Genomic DNA, 22,455 nt, shown 5'->3' with positions numbered 1-22,455 from the left:
AGGGGAACTGAGATACACAACACCTGGAAAATCGGGTAACTCCCACCCCAATACTGCGCTTTAAGCAAACAGGCACACCAGGAGATCATATCCCACACCTGGCCGGGAGGGTCCCACACCCACGGAGCCTCCCTCATTGCTAGCACAGCAGTCTGTGATCTACCGGCAAGGCAGCAGCAAGGCTGGGGGAGGGGCTCCCGCCATTGCTGAGGCTTAAGTAGGTAAACAAAGCTGCTGGGAAGCTCGAACTGGGTGGAGCTCACAGCAGCTCAAGGAAACCTGCCTGTCTCTGTAGACTCCACCTCTGGGGACAGGGCACAGTAAACAATAACAAACGCAGCAGAAACCTCTGCAGACGCAAACAACTCTGTCTGACAGCTTTGAAGAGAGCAGTGGATCTCCTAACACGGAGGTTGAGATCTGAGAAGGGATAGACTCCCTGCTCAAGTGGGTCCCTGACCCCTGAGTAGCCTAACTGGGAGACATCCCCCACTAGGGGCAGTCTGACACCCCACACCTCACAGGGTGGAGTACACCCCTGAGAGGAAGCTTCCAAAGAAAGAATCAGACAGGTACCCTCACTGTTCAGCAATATTCTATCTTCTGCAGCCTCTGCTGCTGATACCCAGGCAAACAGGGTCTGGAGTGGACCTCAAGCAATCTCAAACAGACCTACAGCTGAGGGTCCTGACTGTTAGAAGGAAAACTATCAAACAGGAAGGACACCTACACCAAAGCCCCATCAGTACATCACCATCATCAAAGACCAGAGGCAGATAAAACCACAAAGATGGGGAAAAAGCAGGGCAGAAAAGCTGGAAATTCAAAAAATAAGAGCGCATCTCCCCCAGCAAAGGAGCGCAGCTCATCGCCAGCAACGGATCAAAGCTGGACGGAGAATGACTTTGACGAGATGAGAGAAGAAGGCTTCAGTCCATCAAATTTCTCAGAGCTAAAGGAGGAATTACGTACCCAGCGCAAAGAAACTAAAAATCTTGAAAAAAAAGTGGAAGAATTGATGGCTAGAGTAATTAATGCAGAGAAGGTCCTAAACGAAATGAAAGAGATGAAAACCATGACACGAGAAATACGTGACAAATGCACAAGCTTCAGTAACCGACTCGATCAACTGGAAGAAAGAGTATCAGCGATTGAGGATCAAATGAATGAAATGAAGCGAGAAGAGAAACCAAAAGAAAAAAGAACAAAAAGAAATGAACAAAGCCTGCAAGAAGTATGATTGGGGTGCCTGAAAGTGAGGGGGAAAATGGAACCAAGTTGGAAAACACTCTTCAGGATATCATCCAGGAGAACTTCCCCAACCTAGTAGGGCAGGCCAACATTCAAATCCAGGAAATACAGAGAACGCCACAAAGACACTCCTCGAGAAGAGCAACTCCAAGACACATAATTGCCAGATTCACCAAAGTTGAAATGAAGGAAAAAATCTTAAGGGCAGCCAGAGAGAAAGGTCGGGTTACTCACAAAGGGAAGCCCATCAGACTAACAGCAGATCTCTCGGCAGAAACTCTACAAGCCAGAAGAGAGTGGGGGCCAATATTCAACATTCTTAAAGAAAAGAATTTTAAACCCAGAATTTCATATCCAGCCAAACTAAGTTTCATAAGTGAAGGAGAAATAAAATCCTTTACAGATAAGCAAATGCTTAGAGATTTTGTCACCACTAGGCCTGCCTTACAAGAGACCCTGAAGGAAGCACTAAACATGGAAAGGAACAACCGGTACCAGCCATTGCAAAAACATGCCAAAATGTAAAGACCATCGAGGCTAGGAAGAAACTGCATTAACTAACGAGCAAAATAACCAGTTAATATCATAATGGCAGGATCAAGTTCACACATAACAATCTTAACCTTAAATGTAAATGGACTAAATGCTCCAATTAAAAGACACAGACTGGCAAACTGGATAAAGAGTCAAGACCCATCAGTCTGCTATATTCAGGAGACCCATCTCACACGCAGAGACATACATAGGCTCAAAATAAAGGGATGGAGGAAGATTTACCAAGCAAATGGAGAACAAAAAAAAGCGGGGGTTGCAATACTAGTCTCTGATAAAACAGACTTTAAACCATCAAAGTTCAAAAGAGACAAAGAAGGCCATTACATAATGGTAAAGGGATCAATTCAACAGGAAGAGCTAACTATCCTAAATATATATGCACCCAATACAGGAGCACCCAGATTCATAAAGCAAGTCCTTAGAGACTTAAAAAGAGACTTACAAAGAGACTTAGACTCCCATACAATAATAATGGGAGACTTCAACACTCCACTGTCAACATTAGACAGATCAACGAGACAGAAAGTTAACAAGGATATCCAGGAATTGAACTCATCTCTGCAGCAAGCAGACCTAATAGACATCTATAGAACTCTCCACCCCAAATCAACAGAATATACATTCTTCTCAGCACCACATCGTACTTACTCCAAAATTGACCACGTAATTGGAAGTAAAGCACTCCTCAGCAAATGTACAAGAACAGAAATTATAACAAACTGTCTCTCAGACCACAGTGCAATCAAACTAGAACTCAGGACTAAGAAACTCAATCAAAACCACTCAACTACATAGAAACTGAACAACCTGCTCCTGAATGACTACTGGGTACATAACGAAATGAAGGCAGAAATAAAGATGTTCTTTGAAACCAATGAGAACAAAGATACAACATACCAGAATCTCTGGGACACATTTAAAGCAGTGTGTAGAGGGAAATTTATAGCACTAAATGCCCACAAGAGAAAGCAGGAAAGATCTAAAATTGACACTCTAACATCGCAATTAAAAGAACTAGAGAAGCAAGAGCAAACACATTCGAAAGCTAGCAGAAGGCAAGAAATAACTAAGATCAGAGCAGAACTGAAGGAGATAGAGACACAAAAAACCCTCCAAAAAATCAATGAATCCAGGAGTTGGTTTTTTGAAAAGATCAACAAAATTGACAGATCACTAGCAAGACTAATAAAGAAGAAAAGAGAGAAGAATCAAATCGACGCAATTAAAAATGATAAAGGGGATATCACCACCGACCCCACAGAAATACAAACTACCATCAGAGAATACTATAAACACCTCTACGCAAATAAACTGGAAAATCTAGAAGAAATAGATAATTTCCTGGACACTTACACTCTTCCAAGAGTAAACCAGGAATAAGTTGAATCCCTGAATAGACCAATAGCAGGCTCTGAAATTGAGGCAATAATTAATAGCCTACCAACCAAAAAAAGTCCAGGACCAGGTGGATTCACAGCTGAATTCTACCAGAGGTACAAGGAGGAGTTGGTACCATTCCTTCTGAAACTATTCCAATCAATAGAAAAAGAGGGAATCCTCCCTAACTCATTTTATGAGGCCAACATCATCCTGATACCAAAGCCTGGCAGAGACACAACAAAAAAAGAGAATTTTAGACCAATATCCCTGATGAACATCGATGCAAAAATCCTCAATAAAATACTGGCAAACCGGATTCAGCAACACATCAAAAAGCTTATCCACCATGATCAAGTGGGCTTCATCCCTGGGATGCAAGGCTGGTTCAACATTCGCAAATCAATAAACATAATCCAGCATATAAACAGAACCAAAGACAAGAACCACATGATTATCTCAATAGATGCAGAAAAGGCTTTTGACAAAATTCAACAGCCCTTCATGCTAAAAACGCTCAATAAATTCGGTATTGATGGAATGTACCTCAAAATAATAAGAGCTATTTATGACAAACCCACAGCCAATATCATACTGAATGGGCAAAAACTGGAAAAATTCCCTTTGAAAACTGGCACAAGACAGGGATGCCCTCTCTCACCACTCCTATTCAACATAGTGTTGGAAGTTCTGGCTAGGGCAATTAGGCAAGAGAAAGAAATCAAGGGTATTCAGTTAGAAAAAGAAGAAATCAAATTGTCCCTGTTTGCAGATGACATGATTGTATATTTAGAAAACCCCATTGTCTCAGCCCAAAATCTCCTTAAGCTGATAAGCAACTTCAGCAAAGTCTCAGGATACAAAATTAATGTGCAAAAATCACAAGCATTCTTATACACCAGTAACAGACAAACAGAGAGCCAAATCAGGAATGAACTTCCATTCACAATTGCTTCAAAGAGAATAAAATACCTAGGAATCCAACTTACAAGGAATGTAAAGGACCTCTTCAAGGAGAACTACAAACCACTGCTCAGCGAAATAAAAGAGGACACAAACAAATGGAAGAACATACCATGCTCTTGGATAGGAAGAATTAATATCGTGAAAATGGCCATACTGCCCAAGGTAATTTATAGATTCAATGCCATCCCCATCAAGCTACCAATGAGTTTCTTCACAGAATTGGAAAAAAACTGCTTTAAAGTTCATATGGAACCAAAAAAGAGCCCGCATCTCCAAGACAATCCTAAGTCAAAAGAACAAAGCTGGAGGCATCATGCTACCTGACTTCAAACTATACTACAAGGCTACAGTAACCAAAACAGCATGGTACTGGTACCAAAACAGAGATATAGACCAATGGAACAGAACAGAGTCCTCAGAAATAATACCACACATCTACAGCCATCTGATCTTTGACAAACCTGAGAGAAACAAGAAATGGGGAAAGGATTCCCTATTTAATAAATGGTGCTGGGAAAATTGGCTAGCCATAAGTAGAAAGCTGAAACTGGATCCTTTCCTTACTCCTTATACGAAAATTAATTCAAGATGGATTAGAGACTTAAATGTTAGACCTAATACCATAAAAATCCTAGAGGAAAACCTAGGTAGTACCATTCAGGACATAGGCATGGGCAAAGACTTCATGTCTAAAACACCAAAACAACAGCAGCAAAAGCCAAAATTGACAAATGGGATCTCATTAAACTAAAGAGCTTCTGCACAGCAAAAGAAACTACCATCAGAGTGAACAGGCAACCTACAGAATAGGAGAAAATTTTTGCAATCTACTCATCTGACAAAAGGCTAATATCCAGAACCTACAAAGAACTGAAACAAATTTACAAGAAAAAAACAAACAACCCCATCAAAAAGTGGGCAAAGGATATGAACAGACATTTCTCAAAAGAAGACATTCATACAGCCAACAGACACATGAAAAAATGCTCATCATCACTGGCCATCAGAGAAATGCAAATCAAAACCACAATGAGATACCATCTCACACCAGTTAGAATGGTGATCATTAAAAAGTCAGGAAACAACAGGTGCTGGAGAGGATGTGGAGAAATAGGAACACTTTTACACTGTTGGTGGGATTGTAAACTAGTTCAACCATTATGGAAAACAGTATGGCGATTCCTCAAGGATCTAGAACTAGATGTACCATATGACCCAGCCATCCCATTACTGGGTATATACCCAAAGGATTATAAATCATGCTGCTATAAAGACACATGCACACGTATGTTTATTGCAGTACTATTCACAATAGCAAAGACTTGGAATCAACCCAAATGTCCATCAGTGACAGATTGGATTAAGAAAATGTGGCACATATACACCATGGAATACTATGCAGCCATTAAAAAAAGGATGAGTTTGTGTCCTTTGTAGGGACATGGATGCAGCTGGAAACCATCATTCTTAGCAAACTATCACAAGAACAGAAAACCAAACACTGCATGTTCTCACTCATAGGTGGGAACTGAACAATGAGATCACTTGGACTCAGGAAGGGGAACATCACACACCGGGGCCTATCATGGGGAGGGGGGAGGGGGGAGGGGGGAGGGGGGAGGGATTGCATTGGGAGTTATACCTGATGTAAATGACGAGTTGATGGGTGCAGCACACCAACATGGCACAAGTATACATATGTAACAAACCTGCACATTATGCACATGTACCCTACAACTTAAAGTATAATAATAATAAATAAATTTAAAAAAAAAAAAAAAAACCGAGTCCGTCACTCCCTGTGCAGTGCAGAGAAGCAGAGTCCGTTACTCCCTTTGCACTGCTGCTTTGAATAGTGCCCCTCCCTGGCCTGAGGAAACCGCAGAGAAAATCTCCCATTCCCAAGGTAGGAACTGCCTCTCCCCTGTTCCCATGGGACCTTGATGACAGGGTTATCACAAGTCTTCAAAGAAGCTACCAACCCGGGGTGAAGCACTTCCCAAAACTAACCTCAGCAGGCAAAGCAATCATCTCGCCAAAGAAGCCCAGGCACCGCCCAGGGGACAGTCCCATCCCAGGTTTCACGGAAGGGAAGGTGCACCTCGAAGGCCCAACTGCTGCCCCCAGCCCTGTGTCAGCTGCCTTCACAGCCAGGGAGGAAGTCACCTTGAAAGAAGCGGCTGCTGGGCTGCGCGGCTGCGGCAGAGGAGAGGGCCAGCCACAGCACCGTGTCGGCGCCCTGGGCCTCGGAGCGCAGGCGGTCCCTGAACCAGGCGTGGAATCCCACCATGCATCGCGTGCCTCACACCTGGGAGAAGGAAGGGGCAGGCAGATTAGGACAGCATTCTCCAGCAAATGTGGTTGACTTCCCTTAATACAAAAAAAAAGTATAAAAATGAAATGGAATCATAAACTGCTATATTTGACAATAGCACTCACCCAAGCCACTCGGAACCAATTCCAAAGAACCTCGTTACAAAGCCCCCAAGGTGTCATCTGATGGAAAGTGCTGCTCACCGGAGCCTGACTGAGTCCCCATGTCCCCGGGGCACCAGCACCCAGCCCAGCCCCGAGAGCACAGTCGCCCGCAGAGCCCCCCTTTCCATCCTGAGAGGATTCTAATGAGCTGCGAGGCTCACCGTGAGGCTGGGCCGAGCAAACCACTCAGCCTCCTGGGTTCAGGAGCCCTCTCAAATCATCCTAGGCTCGAGGATCCTGACTGTTGGTTCCTTGGACTGTTTTAGTATTTTCCTCTTTCTAGGGAGGAGTAGATAAGAGGAAAGAATTGTTCACTTCCTCTGCCAAGCCCCTCGAGGTGTCCCACCCTCTGCATCCCAGGGCTACAGGGAGGTGTTTGCCTGGAGTAGCCTCCGTGGCCTGTGCCGCTGGTGGCCCTGCATCGGCCGCTCTACCTGCCCACGCCTTCGAGGACCCAGCCACACGCTCTGGCTCCAGTCCACACCCCATTTTCCCACAGACCTCAGGGAACACAGTGTCTCCACAGTGAGCACATTGGGAAACAAAATAGTTCTCTCTCGAAGCCAAGGAAAGAAAATAAACCACAGAAAACAACAATTAAGAGCTGTACCGAGATCCTGGAATTGTAGAGCTAGAAAGATCACCTAAGCAAAAGCACTCCTTTTTTAAATTAAAAATAAACATCTTTTTTTCTTTTCACAGAAGCAATACTTGTTTATTGTAGAAAAATCAGGATAAACTGATAGGCAAAAAGAAAAAATTTGAAAACCTTGTGGTGTGTCACTCAGAGGTGACAAATGTCCATATGCTCAGCCCTCTCAGGCCCCTGTGGCCACAGACAGGTCATGTGCACCTGAGAGCTGCTCTATATATGACCTCTGAACAACACATGGTAAACCGCACCTTGACGCAGATGATAGAGCCTGGTAGTGGGCTTGCCAGGCAGATTTTAAACATCTGAGCTGATGTTGGGATTGTCAGGATGGTATCCTTGGAGGGTAAGAGGCTGGGGTCCCCCACAGCCTCCTAGAATTCACCCTGGACAGGCAGAACCAAGTATGTCTCCCATTAGGCAGTGAGAAGAATCGAGAAGCCATGCTCTCTGAGCACTCCCAGCCTGAGTCTCCCCTGGTATACTTTGCTGAGACCATCCTTTTTGTATTTAAGATAGGAGCCTCAGATCTATACAGCAGAGGACTAATTTCTGCCAAATCTCCAAGCTGGTCTCCATGAGATGCCACAAAGCACCAACATACACCTTTTTCTATAGAGGTGTGGTAGTTACAAAAATAAGATCACGAGGCATGTACTATTCAGGAACTCAGTATCTTTACTTAATGATATAGCGCACACAGGGTTTTTCCATAGGCATGATTGACAGCAGAGTCTTCAGCCCGGAACAGATTTTGCACAGGTGTTCCATAATTTATTAACTTCATCTCCTACCACCAGCACTGTGATAAGCAACCTTGTTTTCCCTATCTTTATTTCTTAGGATGAATTCCAAGGCTTCTGATAAATAGTGGTTTTCAGAAAGGCCATGCCAGCGGTGTGTGAGAGCCTGATTCCCAAAACCCCATGGCCAGGACCAGCTGGGAGGTCTTAGCTTCTCTGGGCCTCAGTTCCCTCATCTGTAAATGGGTGTGATAATAGACAGTAGTGGCCACCCCACAGGGGCTTGAGGACAAATAAGTTAATCCGCAGACAGCGCTGAGACCAGCTCTTAGCGCCGCGGGTGCACCCTGGGGTGTGTGCTGTGGCTGCTGCTGCTTTCAGTTCCCTTGTTCGTGGAGGAGGAAAGAGCTGCAGAGAGCCCAGGTGAGCAGCATGAGGTCACGGAGTTGGTGAGGCAGATCTGGAAGAGAATTCTGCTACCCTCCACTGCTGCTCCAACACGCTTCCAGATCATTCGAGCTGTGTCCTTGTGGCTGTCATGCATCATTATTTCCAAAAACCTTCATGCATCATTATTTCAAAAAACCTGGGGAGTGGTGAGGCAGCCTGGGCCTCTCCCACTCCCTTCCTCAGCCCCTGCTCATTCCTCTCTGATGTGGAAATGACAGTGGTCACCAGCTCCCTCTCTCACCAGGATACACTGTAGTTAGGAGGGTGCCCCAGCCGCACCCGCTCCCGTTCCCACCATCCCCTTCCCTGACTTGCACAGGGCAAGCTGGAAGCAAAAGCTCTGTGTCTGCATGAGGCTTCCCCCAGCTGCAGTCCCAGCGCGCCCCTGCCTAAATGGAAATGAAGCTACTCCCCAGTCCTCATTACGCTGGTTTTAGGTCATTCCTAGGGAGAGTCAATCCGTCGGCTGCTCAGGTATTTTTAGATGAAACATAAGTGGCTCAGCAATTAAAGGCTATGACATACCTGAGGTGTCGGCCCAGCCAGGATGCATGGAAGAAAAATGGATGGCCGGGTGCCCTTGGGCCCACCACTCCGTCAGAACCACTTGCTGTCTCTGGACAGGAGCGAGGGGGTGAACAGGAGAGAGGAGACGCCATTAGGTGAAGGGCAGGAGAAAAGCCCTGCCCAGCCTGGCTTATCTTACACTGGACTCTGCAGCATGTACAGCCACTTGATGTCACCCTCCTCCAGAATCAGTCTTTACCCAGCATCCCCAAGCAGGACCTAGCAGGTCCTGCCCACTCCAAAGGAGGCGAGAACAAGCAATGAGCGAACCCAGCAAAACGCTGAGAGAGAAGGAACAGCAGACCCTCCCCCATGAAATTACACCGCTCAGCACCCAGGTGTTCCTCGTCCACAAGGCGCCTGGGTGACTATTCTTTGCTGCTCACTGAGGGCAGGGATGGTACCTGTTCTGTTCACTGCTGGACCTCAGGCCCCCAGCACAGACTGGCATAGAGTGTGTGTTCAGCTAATATGGGAATTAAGGCGCGGCACGGTGGCTCAAGTCTGTAATCCCAGCACTTTGGGAGGCGGGCGGATCACCTGAGGTCAGGAGTTCGAGACCAGCCTGGCCAACATGGTGAAACCCAGTCTCTACTAAAAATGCAAAAATTAGCTGGGTGTAGTGGCGGGCACCTGTAATCCCAGCTACTCAGGAGGCTGAGGTAGGAGAATTGCTTAAACCCAGAGACGCAGGTTGCAGTGAGCCTATATATATATATATGTGTGTGTGTGTGTGTGTGTATGTGTATATATATATATTAATTAACTCCTTCCTTAGGCAGACTGCAGCAAATGTACTGGACACAGAGAATACATCAGTTATAGACAATAAAAATCTTTAAATCCTCCCCTTTCCCAGCTGCAGTCACGCTATTGCCCCATCCCAGGGTAGTTTGATCATGCTTGGCAAAGAACTCCATCTCTGGGCCTCATTTACAAGTGGATGGTTTATTCCCATGTCCTCTGGGAAAACTGTAAAGAAGTGCCGGTCTTTCAAATGTCAGGATTTGGAGTCGTGAGATGTCATTCACCAGGATTTGGTCCGGGGTCAGGGAGCAAAACTGGGGCACACCCGGGACATACAAGCGGAAGCAGTGGAGGTGCAGAGAGTCTCAGACAGGGCCACCTTCGGAAGGCACACAGCACCGACAAGGAAGGCGGAGGGTGCTGGCAGCCTTACAGACAATGTGGGCGCCCTACCGGGTGAATTTAAGGGCAAGAACTGTAAATATGGAAGTTATATATATCCGGCTTTTAAATGTAGCTGTAATAAGCAGAGATACAGCAGTACAGGTTGAGCATCCTTCATCTGAAATGCTGAGGCCCAGAAGTGTTTCAAGTTTCAGATTTTTTCAGATTTTGTAATATCTGCATATACATAAGGAGATATCTTGGGGATAGAACTCAAGTCTAAACACAAAATTCATTTATGTGTCATATATGCCTTCACAAATAGTCTGAAGGGAATTTCATACAATATTTTTAAAATAATGTGCATGAAACAAAATGTGTGTTCATGAAAAGCATCAGAAAGCAAAGGTGTGGGATTTTCCACTTGTGACATCATGTCGGCACTCAAAATGATTTGGATTTTGGAGCATTTTGGATTTGGGATTTTCAGATGAAGGATGCTCCATCTGGAGAAATCTACTTTCTGTTCAGAGTAGTCAAGGGTTCTGGACTGTGGCCCCTTCCCTCCCTCAGAATCCAATGTGCAGCCCCTCCCAGTGGGCCTCCAGGGAGCCAAGAGCTGCCCAGAGGAGAGAGGAGGGACCACTCGCCGCCCTCATTCCCTCTGAGCAGCACAGGGTAATGGATCCCCCTGCTGGGATCCTGTTCGGTGTGGGTCTGAGGAACACCGAGAGGAGATGTCGCAGCTTTGCGGCTGCTCCCAGGATGCTGCTGAAAGCCCACCTGGGTCTGAGCAGAGCTGTGCTCCCCAAAGGGGAGCCTCTTGGTGAGGGAACATTTTCAGGTGCTGCATGAACTACTAAGGTCCAATTAATGTGCATCCCAGAGTAAGCATCCCTTGGAAAAGGGCCCACGCAGCCTGTGGGTAAAATGCAGTCTCGGGAAATCCATCTCACTGACCTTGTTTTGTGCGTAGACCATAGTTCCATCAAATGCTGTTCTTTCGGACTGGAGATCATCGGTGTTCAGTTTCTGAACCAACATTCCTCCTGAGGAGACGGTTATCTGCAATAAAGGTAACAGAGATTTACAAACTAAAGCCTGTGACCCCTTCCACTCTTCACCCTCTGTGGAGCAGTGCTTCTTCCTGTTGTGACCAATGACCACAAAATTAGTGGCCTGAAGAAACACACGTATTCTCCTACAGTATTCTCCTACAGTATTCTCCTACAATATTCTCCTAATGTATTCTCCTACAGTATTCTCCTACATGTATTCTCCTACATGTATTCTCCTACATGTATTCTCCTACATGTATTCTCGTATGGTTCTGGAGCCCAGAAGTCTGAGGTGGGGCTCATGGGCTAAAATCCAAGTGTCAGCAGAGCCATGTCCCCTCTGGCGGTTTCAGAGGAGACTCCATTCCTTGCCTTCAACTTCTAGAGGCTGTGCCAGCACTCCTCGGCTCACAGCCACATCCTCCACCCTCTGCTTCCATGGTCAGTTTTCCTCTGAGTCCCGCCCTCCTCCTTTTCCCCATAAGGACCCTTGGGACTCCATCGAGCCGATGGAGGATACTCCAGGACATGCTCCTCATCCCAAGACCCTGAACTGAACTGCAGCTGCCAAGTCCCTTCTGCTATATAAAGGTGACACAGTCACAGGTTCTAGGATTAGGATATGAACGTTGGGGTGGGGGGGTGGCAGGGATCATTATTCTGCCCACCACAGCAGAGAGAAGGCAGCCTACATTAACTGTCTTCTTCCTGCTTTCTCCCAGTTTATATTTCAACCCGCTGGGGGAGAACAGGCTCCAGTAGCCAGTCCCCTCCCCTCTGAGCAGGACAGTCCTCAGAAATAGCAGCACCACCCTGACCTGAGCGCCCCACAAGCCGCCCCGGCCCTTCGGAGGCCTCCCTCCCCAGTGCTTTGCCGACGCCCATGTGACAGCCGGAGTGGGGGTCGGGGGTTGGGGGAGTTCAGAGAGGGCTGGGGTCTGAATGTGCTCTTGGCATGCCTCTGCCTCCCTCTCGGCCCCCTGACAGAACTGGGGTTTTGCCGTGGATGTGGACAGAATGGCCCCCGTAGGGCAGCCTGGCAGCAAACCTAGGGCCACTGACTTCCTATCCGGAGCAAAGTCCATTACCATCAAAACATCCCACAAGGTCACCTCACCACTCGGGGGTCGTGTTCTTTCTCCAGCACAGGGATCAGGCCGGTCGTGAGAATGTACACACCTGAGGCAACACACAGCATCCCGTGAGGGGGCAGCAGGAAGCCCCACTCAGGGGGTCCTGCAGGACTGATGTGGGGCCCATTGGCCCGCACCTGCGCCCTACAAGAGGGCCCAAATGTTCCTTTTCCCAGGACTGGAAGAAAGATGACTTAGAGCCTCATGTACCGACAGGAAAAGATGTCCACGCTACAGGAATACAGGAAGGGAAAAAGAACACTGCCAAACAGTAGGTGGGCCCACTTTGCAGAAGGAAAAATGCATCTATATGTCCAGTCTGTGCATAGAAAAACGTGAAGATGAAATTCAGCAATACCGCTAAATTAGGTCTCAAGGGTGGAATTCAGTAAAACTTTTCCTTCCTTTGCTATACATTTCTGCACTGTTTGGATTTGAGTATTTTTACAGTGAGCATATAACTTTATGGTTATTTCTTCAAGAAATATACATATAACATTTCTAATGGAATGAGAAAAACATTGAAGTGTATTTGACATGGAAAGACATTCCTAATATATATGGAATGAGAAGTTACAAAACAGTGGGAACAATACCATTCCATTTTGGTGAGGAAAGATGTGTCAAGATGAAGAGAAAATGTCTGCAAGGATGAGTGATGCCCTGAAAGGTTAAAAATGCTCATCTCTGAATGGTGAGATAATTGTTTCTATATTCTTCTTATACATGCCTGTATTTTTTTAAACAATGAATGTTTATTACTCTGTGTTTACAAAAAAGGGAGAGTTTAAAGCCCCTCACCCCAAAGTGAGGCAGGAATCAAGTTAGGGGCTTCAAGTGACGAGCCCTGGGCTCTTTTGTGGGCTATGCCACGGAGTGTCTGTGTGACCAGCTCTCACCACAACTTCCTGCACCACCTGCGACATGGCCTGCATCCAGCTCGCAGGAGCTGCCTGGCATCGTGGGAAGGGTCCTGGAGGCGGATCCAGGGGCCTCCCTCTGAACCCTGGTTCTGGCACTTACCAGCGGTGTGACCGTAGGCAAGTGCGGTGGCATTTTCAGGAGATAATAGCTGACCAGCCCACCCCACAGCATCAGAGGGGCTTGTGGTGACATAAAAATGTATGCATGTCCTGTGAGGACTGGAAAGTTCTCTGGGCAGGCCTCCTTTGTCCTGCTCTTGCTGCATTATCATTTGTGATTCTGAGTTGTGACTTTCATCCCAGACAGCATTCTTAGTTGTTCACAGCCCAATTTATTTGGAGGAGCCTGCCTTGTTCGTATTTGTGGATTTGTGAAGTCTCCTGAACCCTGGGTCACTAACAGCTGTTAACCTCCAGCCAGTGGTCTTGGACTTCCTTTGTATTCGCCGCCGGTGGCTTTCTCTGTGATTTAATTTATGACAAGTAGAAAGGACTTCTGCCAGAAGCGATCTGCCGTGTCGGCCTGCCCTGACGGATTGTCATCAATGGCTCTTGTGAGGAAGGGAAATGAAAGCTGGCAGCCGGGCTGGCTCTGCTGCCTGCCGAGGGCACCTCCTCTCTCCTCTCAGGACGGCGAGAGCTTGGGTGAGCCCCTTGGCACCTGTCCTCCCTGCCTGGGAGGTGCTCAGCTCTCATTCCCAGTCACCTGCAGGAGGGCTGGCTGGGTCGCTTGTCCCTGCCAAGTACTGTCTCGTCTAGGGGACCGCCAAGTAGCAGGTGCTTTTTAAAAAACTCCCAGAGAAACACAATAATAATCTGCTAAAATAATACACAATATGTAAGTATGTATGTGCATACACATATGTGTGAACACATATACGTGGGGGTATGTGTGCATATAGATAACCTCTTATTGAAAGAATTAGAGTTATAGAATCCCAGTGAGGTTCAGTGACTTATCCAAAGTCCCAGCAAGTTCATACAATGTGGAAAACAGATGGCGCATCTCCCTTTTCTTGAGTCACGCAGCCATGCTGCATGCCAACCAATGCCAGGGAGAAGGAAGGTACCCATTCTGCAAGTCATTCTTTCCTCAGTGAACATGGCACCAGTTGCTCCTTGCCCAGCTCACACAGATCCAAACGGGCCTGTCATTAACACGTGAGCCAATGTCAGTTTCCTGCCCCCAAAGTCCTTCAACACTCTGGTCCCCACTGAATTAAGCAAACAACTCCTCAGCCTGGTGCAGTGGACTTCTTTGGGAAACATGCCCCATTCCGTCTTTTTAGGGGTAGGCCCCAAACACATCCTGTTCATAACAACAACACACACATAACTGAGTCTTCGCCCTGGGCCAGGCGCTGTGTTTGTCCCATGTGGCCTTGACCCCATGGGCAGATGGACTGGGCCAGGGGGGTGACACCTGGTCCAAGCTGTCCCAGCCAAACTCTCCCTACAAGAGTGTAAAAATGGGATGCTGAATGGAGGACAGGTGACTCAGTGGCAGCCATATGTGACCCAGATGCAAGGAAAAGCAGAGACAGAGAGTGAACGAAGCACTTGTGATAAGAGTCCATGGACAACAGTCCCCGGGAAGCAGAAGGTCACCTCAGCGGCTGACAGGTTCTCCTGTCCTGTCCCTCGCCCTCCCAAAGCCCAGCTGTGCCTCTGCCATTGAGTTCTGTGAGGGCTGCCCTTGTAGCCTATTGATAAATTATTTTTTTGTTTAGTCTTCCTATGTGGGTTCCTGTTACTTGTGACCACACAAACCCTAAGACACTTGGCTTACCTCAGTTAGGAAGTCCACCAGTTCTGCCAGGATAACCAGCTACCCTTTAAAATAAGAATGTTTCCTGGGCGCGGTGGCTCACGCCTGTAATCCCAGCACTTTGGGAGGCTGAGGCGGGCAGATCACTTGAGGTCAGAAGTTTGAGACCAGCCTGGCCAACATGGCGAGACCCCATCTCTACTAAAAATACAAAAATTAGCCAGGCATGGTGGCCCACAACTGTAGTCCCAGCTCCTCGGGAGGCTGAGGCAGGAGAATCGCTTGAACCCGGGAGGCAGAGGTTGCCGTGAGCTGAGATTGTGCCACTGCACTCCAGCCTGGGCAACAGAGTGAGACTCCGTCTCAAAAATAAATAAATAAGAATGTCTCTGGATAGACACAGGTAGGGCATTGTTATAAATGGTTAATGGGTGCTTTTAGTCATTCATATCTTCTTGTGAACCAGGTCAACAACTTCCTTTCCTCTAAGACTTCCTATTAATATCAGGGACATTTGGGTGATTTAAGGTTTTGATGAGAGAAAAAGAGATATTTTAAAGTACAGAATCCCATGGGAGGGCAGGCCTGGGAGGAGGGAAGGCACCTTCAGCTACTGCAAAAGTTGCCCAAGGTTAGTCCTGCTCCCAGTAATAAGGAAACTAATTCATTATCATTATGACTCATTAGTATTTTTAATTTACACAATGCCTTTCTTCCAAGGAACTCATTATGTCGATGGAGATTCATTACGGGAAAGAGATCTGGGAGTGGAATTTATGTTGGACATAGTCTTCTAAATATGGCAACAAGAACTTTTATGACATGGGTACATGACTCGAAGCAAATCTCTCTATCAACTAATTAAGAAGGGAGGTAAAACTGTGTCGAGCTCAGGTGATGCTGAAGGAGATGCCGTGTGTTCTTAGAGCACTGTGAAACTCACGTCTGCATCCTCCAAATACTAAATTCATAGTGTTTCTGAAATTATGATATCTTGAGTATGACATTTTAATAACCTTAAAGATAATCATTTTTAATGAGAAAAATATATCTCAATTTGTAAATTTAGCAGAGGAAAACTGATTGGCATTTCTATTAAGAAACCTTCAAAGCCACCTTGAATTAAAGCTACTTTGGTTACTAGCCAATGGGTTATGTGCTTCCATCCATGCTACTATTTGCCAGAGAAAATCATTGTCCTGCTGTCCCTGGGAAGTTTCTGGTGTTAATTTTAAAGGAGCAGACAGCTGCACTGGTGAACACCATTTGGTACTTCTTTTGTACGGTAACAAAAACACCCCATAGTGAGCCTGGAGGGCTCACACACTAATTTCACACATTATATAAAGATGATTTCAAAGATCACATTACCTGCAGAAGACTGCAGAACAGAGTCCCAGAGGAAATGAGCTATTAGAAGACATTCAAGGCACTGGCTTCTTATGGGGTATTCTCGGTTTGGGCTCAGAGAGTCGTTAGCATGAGTCAGGCCTTCCCCTTTGCCCCCTACCTCAACTCATCCCCGCCACCGTATCCAGTTCCATGCACTGAACAAGTATTTATCAAGGGCCTGCTGAGTGCCAGACCCAGCGCTAAGTACTCAGGATACAGACTGAGGGCGCCCTGCCCTCTCAGTGCCCACCAGGCATTCCCAGGCATTATACTATGTGACAAACCTAACTCATGGTCAAGTGCTAGACTGCTGTGGGTACATGGGGGTGGGACGGAGGAGGTGTCAGGTTCTGCATGAACTATGAAGGGACATTTCAGCTAAGACCTGGAGAAGAGGAGGGAACAGGCAGGTAGTGGGCTGGGGATGGGAAGGAAGGCTGCAGGTATGGAGCACAGCCTGTGCAAAGAGGCCCTGAGGCTGGAGAGTGCAACCAGGGCAGCTGCAGCCGAGTGAGCACAGTAGAGGGTAGGGCAATGTGAGGCTGCAGTCTACAAGGGAAATGCCGGAGACACTCACCTCATATGAAACCAAGGAGTGACTTTAAGCAGAAGGAAACAGATTTGCATGTATAAGGACCACTCTGTCAGCCTTATGGAGGAAGCTTCTGTTGGGGAGGTAGGTATAGGAGGGCACATAGGGCCCCATATTACTCCACTGCATCACAGTGACCTCAGTGGCTTGGGCAGAGTGGTCGCAGTGGAGCTGAAGAGCAGGAGACAGACTGGGGACAAGTTGTACAGGGAGTCCAAAGGCATGATCACTGCTTGGATATGAGAAGTGAGGGGGTGTCAAGGACGAGCGGTGATGGACACGATGCTGGCCACTGGGGTGGGGCCCATTACAGGAGCAGACCAGTGAGGGACTAAGGGTTCAGTTTTGGACACGCTGGGTCTGAGGTGTTTGAGATCTGGACCTGGAATTCAGAACAGAGATCTGGGCTGGAAGGGGGCCCTTGGGAGCCAGGCACATGATGGCATTGGGGCAAGGAAGAGATCCCAACAGAGTGTGGGAGGAGGAGAAAGGAGGGCGCAGGACTGGTCTAGGAGGGATGCCAACATTTAAAGTCCCCGCTGACATGCTGCAGCTGGCTAAGGAGGCTGAGAAGGATCGAACCTCTGAGGGTGGAATCACAGGCGGCTCAGAAGCCATCGCGCCACGGGAGTGTGGACAGCTGCGTCCAGTGCTGCCGATGGATGTCGTAGAGGTGCGCTCTCCAGACCAGGAATATCAGGGTCACAGGTGACCTCAGCACAAGAGTGGTCAAAGGTCAGGGAGATAAGCCGACTGGAGTGAGCTGCAGGATGCCCGGGACTCGGGAAGCATGAGAGGCTGGTGGAGGAAGTGCTGTGGAGGCTTTTCTCCAGGGCCTAGCCAGGTGACTGATGTCACCCCCTGCTGTCACAGCCACAGTGTGGGGGGTCCTGTGTGCTTCACTGAGATGTATGAAAGAAGCTGCTTTACCGCAGGGAGAACCCGAGTGTGGGCACTTGGGCCTCAGCTCATTAAAAGGACAAAAGTGCTTATTTGGGGTTTTGTTTCTAAAACTCCCCAAATGAATGCTTGTTACCAGCTTGCCTTTAAAACACTCACCAAATCCCAGCCAGGTAATTAGATATGGTCCTGGCCCACAGGAGGACTTGGATTTGGAGCCGGTACTCCTAGGCCAGGAGACCTAGAAGGGCAGACACCACAGAGCCTCGAGAGGGCTCTACATCGCCATGGAGCTGCCAGAACGGGGTACACGGCGTGGCCCAGGAGGCTCAGCTCTGGGAAGCTTTTGTGTCCTGTCAAAAGCATCTTCCATGGCTGGCAGAAAACCAAAAATCAATGGGATAATGATCTCTGACTTCTGAGTGTGTCCATTCTCTCTCCTTAGGAGGGCTCCCCGGTGCAGCTGAAACCAAGAGTCTCACCTGGGGCCCTTCTAGGGGCCGAGGGGAAAGGGGGTTTCTAGGAGCTCCAGACTCCACCAGCCTCGCCTGTGGCCTGAAATCTGCCCCCACCTCAAGCTGAGGACACAGCCTCCCCAACAGCAGCTCCCTTGTTACTGAGGACGAGCACCAAGAAAGAATCATAATGAATAACATGCTTCTTATGACGGAAGACTCACTACATGCCAGGCGTTGAGCTGAAAGTTACAATGCTTTCTTTTTACTTGTTCATGTATATATAATTTGCTTAAACATAAAGTAAAATGTCTGTGCGTGTGTGTGTGTGTATCCACAGTTCTGAACTGTGACAGATGCAGAGTTGTGTAACTATGCATTAGACTGTGGTGTGATTCAGAACTCTATCACCCCAGATGTTCCCTCACAGTCACTCACACTCCCTTTGTAGTCACACCCTCCTCCTGCCCCTAACCACGCCCTAATCCCACCCCTTCAGCCTCTGACCTCTTCTTAGCCCCCTAGGTTGCCTTTTCAAGAATGTCCTATAAATGGAATCATACACTCTGCACCCCTTGGGGTCTGGTGTGACTTTGGCTGGTGCATCTAAGAGTCACTCACATTGTTTTGTACATTGACATTTTGTGCCTTTTTTTTTTCCTGAGACGGAGTCTCGCTCTGTCGCCCAGGCTGGAGTGCAGTGGCGCGATCTTGACTCACTACAAGCTCCGCCTCCCGGGTTCACACCATTCTCCTGCCTCAGCCTCCAGAGTAGCTGGGACTACAGGCGCTCACCACCACGCCGGGCTAATTTTTGTATTTTTAGTAAAGATGGGGTTTCACCGTGTTAGCCAGGATGGTCTCAATCTCCTGACCTCACGATCTGCCCACCTCAGCCTCCCAAAGTGCTGGGATTGCGGGTGTGAGCCACCGCACCCGGCCCATTTTGTGCCTTTTCATTGCTGAATCACATTCCGTTGAATGGGAGTGCCAGTTTTTCTATTCACCATATATCTGGCTGACTCCTGTTTGGGGCAATTAGGTATAAGCTGCTATAAACATTCGTGTGCATATTTTTGTGTGCACACAAGTTATTTCTCTTTGGTTAAATAATTACAAGTCTTTTTATAAATCTTATAAACCTATAAAAGTAGCACCATCCCCATTTTACAGAACGGGAAAGGAAGGCGTGGGGAGGTTGAGGATGTTCATACAGAGTCAGGTAACTGGAGGAGCTGGCCTACTACCCTGCTCAGTATAGCCAGTGTGACTGAGCGCCTCCTGAGAGCCAGGTGGAGTCCGCCCTCAGGGATCCATCTCTGTGCAAGAAACCCACCCATGAGCCGGTGGCTTCACTGAGCCATGACAGGCACACAGAGGGGGCCGTGGTGGCCCAGAGGGGAGCATCTGACCAGGCTCAGGGGGAGGAATGTGTCCAGCAGAGTCACAGAGGAGCAGTACAAGTTAGCCAGGTAGGGGACACTCCAGGCAGGGGAGCAGCAGGACAAAAGCATGGAGGTAGCACTGCCAGTGACAAGTTCCAAAACAAGAGGCTGACTCCTACAGAGTCCATGTAGGAAAATAATGGGAAATACATTTGGACAGGAGGTAGGGTCTGCTAACAAAGGACTTTCATTCCAGGTTAAGGAATCTGCATGTTAAAACATTAGCTGCCATTTCTACAGTGCTATTTCCCAGGCTCTGTGCCTCTCTGGGAGCCTTGAAGGTTTGTGAGCTGGAATGAGATCTTAGGAACAAAACGGTGCATGAGGATAGCTCAGGTAAAGGTTATTGACAAGTAAGAATGCCTGGCACCAAACGCATGTCCTGTCTAAGGAGGCATTCTGCCTTGGAAGCACTGTTCTGTTTTCCTCTGAGTCTCCGTACCAATCTCCCTTCATGGATGAAAAGAGAGCTTTACCACATGATTACTGAAATTGTGTATGTGTCTAATTCCCCCACTAGGCCAGCAGTCCCTTCCATTTCTCAATCCCCATAACTGGCCACAGCATCTGGCATAAAATGGGCCCTTTATAAATGTTTACGTAACAAGCCAGGCGCGGTGGCTCATGCCTGTAATCCCAGCAATTTGGGAGGCAGGTGGATCACCTGAAGTCAGGAGTTCGACGACCAGCCTGACCAAAATAGTGAAACCCCATCTCTACTAAAAATAAAAAAATTAGATGGGTGTGGTGGCATGCACCTGTAATCCCAGCTACTCAGGAGGCTGAGGTGGGAGAATTGCTTGACCCCAAGAGATGGAGGTTGCAGTGAGCTGAGATCATACCACTACACTCCAGCCTGGGTGACAGAGCGAGACTCCATCTCAAAGAAAAAAAAAAGTTTATGGAACAAATAAGGTGCCTTTATTCATTAGGTATTTTGATTAGTAAGTAGTTATCGTATTAAACTCAGGTAACCCATTTTCAAAGAATTAGAATGTAAAAAAAAAAAAAAAAAAACCCTTGTGGCAAATTATTGTTCAATATTCATTCTCTGCTCGCCACCTCTGTGGGAGAAGTATACTTCTCTGATGCTTGATTTGGAGCTCTGTGAAATGATTTGCTTTGATTAACTGGATTATCTGCTGATTTCTGGATTGGTTAACTGGATATCATATCCAGTTAATCAAAGGGGCTTGGATGCAAGCAGAGGCTTGGAATTGCTCGCACACCTGGGCCTCTGCCATTGCCCTGAGAATATACCTTGGCCAGAATATGCCTTGGTCCAAGGAGGATGCAAGATATTTGGCACATACTCCATACCAAACCTGCAGCTTGGAGAGACACAGCTGAGCCCAGCTGAGATCAGCCCGCCCAACAGATCTGCAGAAAGTCAGCAAAAATGCATGCTTATCATTGTACACCCTGAGATTTTGGAGTTGTTTCATAGCAATAGCTGACCATACAACCCTACGCTAAAAAATGCCCCCACCATAATTGTGTTGTCCTTTGTTTAGGAAGTGAGTCACAGACTGGTTTTAGACTACCTCTGAGCCTCAGTTTCCTCATTTGTAAAATCTGTAACATGGTTATGAGACTGAATGAGAGAATCCAAGAAAAGCCTTCAGTGCAGGCTGCAGCACGGGGACTGTGCTCAGTATGTGCTATTGCTATGAAGGCGTCTCTGGACCTGGGGTCCCTGTGTCGAACAGCAGCTCTCACTAGGTACTGGGATGTGCCTGAGGAGGGTGCCACGTAACAGAACGTCAAGCAAAAACACTCTCTGTCTCCCGACGTACGTCCTTCCAAAGTGACCTCAGGCGAACTTCCTCGCCTCCTGCCAAAGAGCTAAGGCACCACTGCCTGTTTATCACAGTCAATTAACTGGTGACGCAGCTGTCCTGGTGGAGACAGAATCAGTGTCCTCGTCTTGTGTCCTGTGGTGAGAGAGGCTAAGATGCGGGTGAGCGTTTTAATCTGCTAACGCTAGGCTGTGGCAGGCTGCCAGCAGGGCACTTAGCTCGGCCTCCCCGCCCTCCCCCTCCCATCTGTCTTCACTCCTCATGGACTCTTAATGCCACTGAATGCTAACAGGCAAAACGTATGTGACTGGAGGAGACCCGAAACAAAGGGGTGAGAACAGCCACCCAACAGAAGCTGTCTCCTGCACCATCTTCCCCTCCATGGCTCAACTGCGCATCAGCCGACCCAGGGCAGCTCGCCTTTGTCCCTCAGTAAAATAAACTATGAAAATCTCTCCAGGCCCCACCCGCCTCCGCAAAAGGTTCAGAATTATTCTTTCCAAACTATCTAATTCATACACTGTGATGTCTCAACAAAGCCGTGTGCAGGCGTGGACGCTGAAGGCATTTTGCATTTAACTATTCGACCAGCTTCAAAACCCTTAGGATCCGGTGATAAATCCTGCGAATGCGGAGGTTTACGCTCTCCTCACAGTATCAGGAACCTACTGGTGTTTGGCTGGAGACTGCAAATGTTTCTGACGGCTCATATGAATCTTAGAAAATAGAAAACAACCTATCCCACATTACATAATCAGGCCAGGAAAACATGTTTCCTATTAGAAAGGCAGCCAGCAATTTCCCAGGACTCAGACAGGGG

The 22,455-nt window shown here is 47.5% G+C and overlaps 1 protein-coding gene across 1 annotated transcript in view; it reads right to left on the bottom strand.

Annotated features, from left to right (window-relative positions):
* Positions 1 to 22,455, bottom strand: part of LOC105490740 (dehydrogenase/reductase 12) — a 42,030-nt gene that overhangs the window by 2,585 nt on the left and 16,990 nt on the right. The window contains 4 exon segments of the mRNA XM_071081628.1: positions 6,316 to 6,450; positions 8,998 to 9,088; positions 11,131 to 11,235; positions 12,346 to 12,407. Coding sequence (XP_070937729.1) covers positions 6,316 to 6,450; positions 8,998 to 9,088; positions 11,131 to 11,235; positions 12,346 to 12,407 — 393 coding nt within the window.

The sequence above is a fragment of the Macaca nemestrina genome, chromosome 16 (genome assembly GCF_043159975.1).
Source record: "Macaca nemestrina isolate mMacNem1 chromosome 16, mMacNem.hap1, whole genome shotgun sequence".
In the NCBI taxonomy this organism is placed as follows: domain Eukaryota; kingdom Metazoa; phylum Chordata; class Mammalia; order Primates; family Cercopithecidae; genus Macaca; species Macaca nemestrina.
The sequence above is the reverse complement of the archived record's forward strand: the minus strand, read 5'-3'. Positions and strand labels throughout refer to the sequence as shown.